The 8,326-nt window shown below is 44.7% G+C and overlaps 1 protein-coding gene across 1 annotated transcript; it reads right to left on the minus strand.

Moving 5' to 3' along the window:
• Positions 1-4,809: 4,809 nt before the first annotated feature.
• Positions 4,810-6,894, minus strand: ARL4C (ARF like GTPase 4C). Its single transcript, XM_089693155.1, has one exon. It carries the CDS (start codon positions 6,662-6,664, stop codon positions 6,083-6,085), a length of 582 nt encoding a protein of 193 aa, XP_089549281.1. The 5' UTR covers positions 6,665-6,894; the 3' UTR covers positions 4,810-6,082.
• Positions 6,895-8,326: the final 1,432 nt, after the last annotated feature.

Genomic DNA, 8,326 nt, shown 5'->3' on the forward strand with positions numbered 1-8,326 from the left:
GGTGTGTATTGCTAGAGAGGTTTTTTTTTCTTGAGAGAGTGCATGTGATCAGCACAGGGCCAATCAGCACTGTCCAGACAGAGGTCAGGGGTTTTGCATCCTCTTAGAGCAGAAAGAAAACTCCTCCTACAAGCTTCAACATGTGCTCTGCTGGATACTGATAGAAATCACAAGACTGTTCTAACTGCTGATGAGAAAAGGTATTTAGCAATTTATATTTACTAAAATAATTGAAAAAAATAAATAATTTCCACATTGTGTGTACTGTGTGAGACCAGATATAGTGAATGCAGGGTCCTGGGTTTAGTAACACTTTAACCCCTTGGCGCCGGCACCTCCCGGCCCTTTAAGGGTTTCAGAAGCCGGGAGGCAGGGCGGGGTATTAGGGTCATGTGACCGCTGTGATTTGCTGTCACAGCGGTTACATGATTGGGAAAGGTCCCGATCGAAAAGGAGATCGGGACCTTTCCGTGAGTACCAGACATGTGTGCTGGGAGCGCGCTCTCAGCACATATACTTTTCTTAATTGCACGCAAATGTGAGGCCGCTCGGCGTCAAGGCCCAGACCCCGGGAGGCCGCACATTTGCGTGTGACCGGCGCCAAGAGGTTAAGCTTTGACAATAAAACCTGGAAGCTGGTTTCTATGCAGAGTCGCACCAGATTTTGCACCTTTCCTGTTTTAGTAAATAAACACCAAAATGTGTTGTGTGTTGCAGTGCATTTAGAATGGCACCCCAAAACATAAGTACAGTAGTCTTCAACACACCCCCACTGTAGCTCTTTTCAAGCACATGCCATGCATTGTGGTGCTGTGCATTACAAAAATGGTGCAGGGTCTTCTTTGGTCTGTTTTGGTGCACTGGCATCCCATTCTAGGTTATTGGGCTAATGTAACACAAACACACGTTGACTTAACAGTAACACACCGCAACCAAGCAAAAAAGTATGCAGGGCCCCTAAAAGATCAGACACCTAGAATTGCCCACACTTCTTTTTACGATTTTTTTTACAAAAGTAACCTTAAAGTGTATGTAAACCGTAACAATGAACTTGTTTTATTTCCTTGCTTGTGCTCTGTTATATATCTCATCGAAAGAGTTTTGTTATATCCGTTTAATCCTGCAAGGAACACGTCTATGCAGTGTTATCTTAAGCAGTATTGTTAGTCGTGCCCAGTTCCCTTTTGTGAACTACAGAACACCTCCCTCCTATTTTAGAGAGAGGGGGAGAGGGGAAGGTCTTCTGTAATCCTACTTCTTGTATTAGGTTTATTATGTTGCTTGTCACCTAGGACAAGAAGGATTTTATTGGAAGGATCAGAAAAATAAATGCAGACACCACATCTAAGGACTAGCAAGCTGCAATATATTATATTTTTTGTTTATGGGTTTCACTATACTTTAATCACAGCATCGTAAGGCCTCATGCACACAGGGTGCTTTAAACGCCACTTTTAGAGGCATCTTGCAGGGGTTTTTTTCTGCCTTTATATGCCCCTCAATATTAGTCTTTGTGCTCATGCACACATAGGAATTTAGAGGCAGAAAGAAAAACCCACAGCCAGTGCATTCAGAAGCAGCAGTGTTCTGGCAGGTAAAAAAAAATCATGCACCTAGATGCATGTAAACGTACATAAGTGTGTCAAACACTTGGGTGTTCATTTATTTTAATCTCTAGAATAAATTAATAGTCTGGCAAATGAAAAGAATAAACGCCCAAGTGCCTGGCACGCTTAAACATGATTTTTATGCTGCTTTTCGTCTGCCAGGAGAAAGGTTTTTAGAAACACTAGGCAAACTCCCAGTGTGCAATGGATTATAAATATGTCAATGCTTGTACATGAGAGACTATGCCAATTGATTTATGCCCCCAGACTCTTGCTCTGTTAAGAAAAAAAAAAAGAAAGTATTTTCCAGAGCATCACTAGTCACTAGTACCGGTCATTGGCAAATGCCAAGGACCTCAACTAGTACTGCCAAACTATACAAAGAATATACCCAATGTGGCATGAACACCTTGCAGAGACAGTGAGGACAATGTGGTAACTGCCCGGCTTTGTCTATTCCCAGAAATGTGCTTGTCTGTCTCTAAGGAAACTATTCTGTACTAAAGAAATATATAGACAAGCTCTTATGCTGATCCAGCTACCATCATTTCTGAGTCGCTGACCTGGAACAAGCCTACAAAATCGGTAGTACTGACTTCACATGGACCTTGTTGAGTGCTTTCCAGGTCAGTAAGTCAAAGTACTGAAAGAAGTGGCAGCCTAGCAACTAGCATTTTCACAAAAAAGAATAAATTGCCCCAATTCTTTAAAGGTTTTGTTCACCCTTTGCACCATTACCAACCGTATTTAGGGTGTAACATGCTGCAAATGCCTTCCCTCCACCCTTCATCTTATGAATTAATCGACTGCCTTGTGGAAATCCTATTCTTAAATCAGCTGATGTTTTGCATAATGATATGAACTGGAATACCAAAGAAAAACATGACAGAATAAACAAATACATGCATAAACAAAGCTGTTAGTCTATTTTGAAATACTGGGTATATTTATGTCTATAGGAGGATATTCACCACCTATAAGATTGTTCCATATGTTTGAATGTTTTAATGAATTAGTATCTCCTGTCTAAATCCTGAGGAATTACAGATGTGAGCACACTATGGATGACGAGTAAAGCAAAGAACCAAGGCTATTCTATTTCGAGACACCTTTGTCTGGTGCAGCTAAGAATAGCTCTTTAGGCTGCCTGGAAAAATGACTATTCCTTCATGTAAAATACACAATACTCCCCGTGTATAGCTAACCATTTGCCACTGGTCGTCAATTTACAAGGTATAGGAGCCCCAACTGCAGTCTCTGACATCTCCAAAGGGCCACAAATGTTCAGTATAGGTAGTGATAGAGAGGACTGTCAGACTGCAGACATACTACAAGAAATGATCTATAGAGACTGTTAATATGCTACAGGTTTGTTTGAAGACTGGAGAAGAGAAATCTCTGCCATTACCCCTATACAAATCAATGCTTCCGCTCCCACCCCAAATTGCTGGGACCTTACATTGTACGCCCCTTGAGGGTTAGGGACTGCTGTGAATGTACAATATATATGTAAAGCGCTGCGTAAATTGACAGCACTATATAGGTGCATAAAATAAATAAATCCACAAGCCTTACAAGTAACTAAGGGCTGCAACTCAGGAATCAGGGCCATAGACAAATAATATGGTGGACTCAACTATCAGCTATGACACATGCACATGATACTGACTGCAAAGTGAGAGGAAGACCAATTTGGGATGTGTGTCTGTATGCTGGAAATTTTTTCTTGCCACAGTCTCGACTGACCAATTTTATATTGAATGTGTGCAAAGAGTAAACCCAAAAAATGAGACGCAACAGAAGCAGTGCTTATTGTTTACACATCTACCAAAAAAAGGTTTACAAATATGAAGATCATCTGCAGTAAGGGCCAGTTCACAGCAGAATGTTGTGCAGGAAAGGCGTTCTGTGCATATTTACCGCATTCAAACGTACTGCTCTTGAAGTCTGCATGCGGTTGCCAATGTATTGTCAATGGCACCCCAAACTATGAGCGTTTGTGGGCACCAAATCGCATAGTACTACGCAGTTTGGTGCTGTGCATTTTTAATACTTCTGCAAGCACTACTGTTTGTGTGGACTGGTGCATTTGCAGCTATCAAGCCGCAACACATGGGAATTGCACAGCAACACAGGTGTTCAAATGTGCATGCTCCTGTGCAATCCTGCTTTGAATTGGTCCTAAAGTAGTGTTTTTGGACATTTGCATGTGGGCATTGTGGGTCTTACAGTGTAAAAAAAAAAAAAGCAAAAAAAAAAAAACAGTGTTCTTGGGCAAAAGGGAGATACAAGTACAGCCCACTGCCAGCAGCCTGTCAAAATCAATGACAGGCTGAAATACACAGAGCCTGTACACTGTTCAAAGTGGTCACACTTTGGGTCCTATGCCTTGAACACATATGGATATAAGTGCGAGTCCTGCTTGGAACAGGTCAGTATATTTTAGTCTCTCGTTGATTTTGAGGGGCTGCTGACACCAGGCTGTACACTGCACCTGTCTGTGCCCCCCAGGCACCCAGAGATAGTCAGTTTGTATGTTGCATGAGCCAATCTGCCATCTGTATGAGCCATAAGCTGGACATACACTATACAATCTGACTGTACAATCATCTTTAGATTTACCAAACCTATATAACATGGGGGCATACCTAACCTATGCAATCAATCTGTATACAATCAGGCAGGCCCTTGCACTACATGGTTGATGGTAGATCTAAAGTGGAATGTACAATCATATTGTGTAGTGTATGTTGAGTTTAGACTTCTTCTGACATTTGAGAAATCTATATGCCCCCCCAATGATGTCCCTTCGCAAAACTCAGCTGCTCCGATCTTATTTAGGCAAAATGAAAGATGGGATTGTTTGGGGGCCACATCAGTGGATGTATAAACAGCTGTTTCTACTGTCTCCTGCATAATATGAACAGTCCAGGCATCTGATGACTACTCATATCTGTCAGATTTCTGCAGAACCATAGGATGATCAAATCTTCTGGGCCACCCACCAGTAAGACAGACAACAAATGGAAAACTATAGCAAATCGCATCTACACAAAATAAAACACATGCATGCACACATACATCACAAAGCAGCAGCTGTTCATTTCTATATTTTTCGTGAAAAAAAAAAAAATTTGAAAATCAGACTGTCTGCAATGAAGAGACACATCATGGACACAACAAAACAGACGGAACAAAGGAGTTTGTAAAATTCAACAATCAGTTTAGTGAGGAGTGCAAAAATATGGAGGCTAGAGATGTCAACAGTTGACCGTTCTAGCAATCTCACATATTAATCTCATGCAGTAGTAATGGGCACGAGATGACACCAGCATGGCTCCCACCCCATATCTACACCCCATTCGTTTACAGACTGAATCACAGAAATGTAGCACAGAATCTATGTTACATTTGGAACCTGTGGATGTGAATGAAGGAGGAGAAATGGTGCAGGGGTGTCGGAGGAAAATGAATACCAGGCACAGCTGTCAAACAGACTGAGGTCAGACAGCAGAGAAACCCCCTGCAGACACAGCACACCCCAGGAGGCAGTGATAGGAGGACATGTCCACAGAGATAATGTCAACACTGGATGCTAAAAACTTCAAGTTTCATTATTTTTGGCAGGACCATAAATTATACAGACTGAGCCATATCTATCGCCAAGGACGGTCTGCAGTCCACTGTCACACAAGACACTCGTCAACCTGCCCTACCCAGGGTCAATTATCTCATTTATTTTGATACACCAGGGTTGGGTCAATAGTGTCAAATATTTTTGTAACCCCATGTGGCACTGGAGGGTTGGGCTGCATATTGCTCTGCAATGACACAGCTTATGCCTTCAGGATAGATGAGGTCAAATGTCAGGGTCCTGCCCTGCATCTGGTTAACTGGGTCCCCCTTGTCACATAGTGCAAGGAGCTAGTTCTTTGTAGGTTCCAGACCAGCGCCCAGACATGCCATTCCCACAGTAGGAACTCCCTAAAGATCAGAAGGTGTTCTTTGGTTGGCATGCAGAACAAACCCAATGTTATAGCGGCTTCTTCTCCAACTGGAGGGTTTCTCTCCTTTTTGAGCAGTTTGTTCTTCGTTGGGTTCCAGACAAGCACCCAGACATGCCATGCCCGCGGTGAGAACTCCCTAAAGATCGGGAGGTCATCTTTGGTTGGCATGTAGGCCAACCCATTGTTATAGCTGCGGTTTCCTATTTTGCTTGAGGGTCTCTTTCTCCTTGTTGAGAAATTTGTTGGGTTCTAGGCCAGCACCCAGACAAGCCGTAAAGATCAGGAGGTCATCTTTACTTGGCATGTAGAACAAACCCAGTGTTATTGCAGTTTCTGCTCAAGTGTCTCGTTTTGAAGAGTTTGATCTTTGTGGGGTTCCAGGCCAGCACCCAGACATGCCATGACCACAGTAGGAGCTCCCCAAAGGTCAGGAGGTCATCTTTGGTTGGCATGTAGGGTAGCCCGATGTTACCGCTGCTTCTTCTTCTGCTTGAGGGTCTTTCGCCTCTTGAGGATCATCTCGTAGAGCTTGTCCATGCCCTCGGTGAGCCCCTCTCCGATGATGGCACAGGCTGGCTGGACATGGTAGGGGGTAGATGGGCTCAGTTCTTGGAGGGCCAGCTGTCTCTCGATCTCAGTCACTGCCAGGGACTTGGGCAGGTCCTGCTTGTTGGCGATGACCAGCAGAGGGGTTCCCTGGTTCTCCGCGAACTTGGTCACCTTGTGCAGCTCGGTCTTCGCTTCCTCCAGCCGGTCAGAGTCCACCGAGTCCACCACGTAGATGATGCCGTCCGTGCAGCGGCTGTACGACTTCCAGAGGGGTCGCAGCTTCTCCTGGCCGCCCACATCCCAGAAGTGACAGCTGATGCCCTTGGCCGCCCCGTTGCTGAGCCGGATCCGCTCGGTGTTGAAGCCGATGGTGGGCACGGTGTTGACGAACTCGTTGAACTTGAGCCGGTAGAGGACGGTGGTCTTGCCGGCGGAGTCCAGGCCGAGCATGACGATGTGCAGGGACTGGAAGGACGAGATGTTGGAGGAGATGTTCCCCATGTCTACAGGTGACCTGTGTGCGGCGCCCTGCGGGGATCCTCACCACCGAGCATGCCGTGTGCTGGAAGGTCTGCCGGGGTGTGCGGGATCCCCCGGGCCGGGCAGATGTCACCCCTCCTCCGGTGTCTGCTCCTTCTCCTCCGTCCTCTTATCTCTCCCTCCTCCAACCCTTCACATGATAATGAATCTGCATCCCCAGCCATCCATCTCCTCCCCGATCACACCCCTCACACTGGGGAGGGGGCTCTTAAAAGGGCCACAACTCAGCCTCCTGCGGGGAAACGTGGCCGGGAGATGTCACAGCCTCTGCACCGACCAGTCCTATGGAGGGAGGGAGGGGGGGGGCTGTGTGTCATCGCTGTATATAGGCAGAAGGCCAGAGCTTTACCGAACTCATCTACACAGCAAGAAGCAGAATCTGCAGCATTCCAACCAATCAGCTTCAAGCTTCAGATTGTTCAGTGGAGCTTTAAAAATGAAAGCTAGAAGCTGATTGGTTGCCGTGCACAGTTGCTCAAAATCTGCTTCACTTGGCCATAAGCCTAGTACACACGATCAGAAAATTGTACGAAAAAGAACGCTTCTGAAGCAATCGTATGATGATCTGATCATTAGTACACAGCTTTCCTCTGAAATTATTAGAAGGGACAGGCAGGAAACATTTTCTCATAGGTTACAAGATGGTAGATTTTCCTTTAACTGCTTACCCTCCAGAGGATTTACCCCCCTTGCTGGTCAGGCCATTTTTTGGGATATAACACTGCATTACTTTAACTGACAATTGCTCCTAGATTGTAAGCTCCAAGGAACAGGGCCCTCGAACCCCTCGTGTCTCACATTGTATTGTTATTGTACTTTCGCATGTTCTGTCTCCCTTTGTAATGTACAGCGCTGAGCGAACTATTGGCGCTTTCTAAATACTGTATAATAATAATTGCGCGGTCATGCAACGCTGCACCCAAATGAAACGTAAGGCTTTTTCCCCACAAATAGAGCTTTCTTTCGGTGGTATTTGATCACCTCCGGTTTTAATTTTTGGAGCTATAAAAAAAAATATGTATTTTTTTATAGCTCAATATATGTATTTTGGACTTTTTGCTATTAAACATGTCCAGTAAAAAATTAAAAAAATCAAATTTCATCATAAATTAAGCCAAAATGTATTCTGCTCCATGTCTTTGCTAAAAAAAAAATCCCAATACATGTTAATTAATTGGTTTGTGTGAAAGTTATAGCGTTTACAAATGGCGGCATATATACTGGAATATTTTTTTCACTAGTAATGGCGGCGATCAGTGGGACTTATAGCGGGACTGCGGTGGGCATTCTGACACTGGGGGGAATTGACTTGGTGTCACTGACATCCCCAGTGACACCAATACAGTGATCAGTGCTAAAAAAAAGCACTGACACTACTAATGGCACTGGTCAGGAATGGGTTAACAGGTGGGGCGATCAAAGGGTTAACTGTGGGCTGTTTCACTGTAGGGGCTGTGTGTGTGCTTCACTGTAAGCACATTGCTTTGTATGGCTCTGTTCTGCAGAGCCATACAAAGCAGTGTGCAGGAGCTGACAGGAGAGATCTGTGTTGTTTACAGACAGGTCTGTCCCCCATCAGTGATACTCAGTGAGCTCCGGGTGCCGGTGGGTTATCAACAGCAG

This window comes from Staurois parvus, unplaced genomic scaffold (assembly GCF_062004578.1).
Source record: "Staurois parvus isolate SC_StPar_1 unplaced genomic scaffold, SC_StPar_1.0 ptg000616l, whole genome shotgun sequence".
NCBI classification, from domain to species: Eukaryota; Metazoa; Chordata; class Amphibia; order Anura; family Ranidae; genus Staurois; species Staurois parvus.

Coding starts and splice junctions, on each gene's coding strand:
- ARL4C (XM_089693155.1), bottom strand. CDS start 6,664: ATGGGGAACATCTCCTCCAACATCTCGTCCTTCCAGTCCCTGCACATC.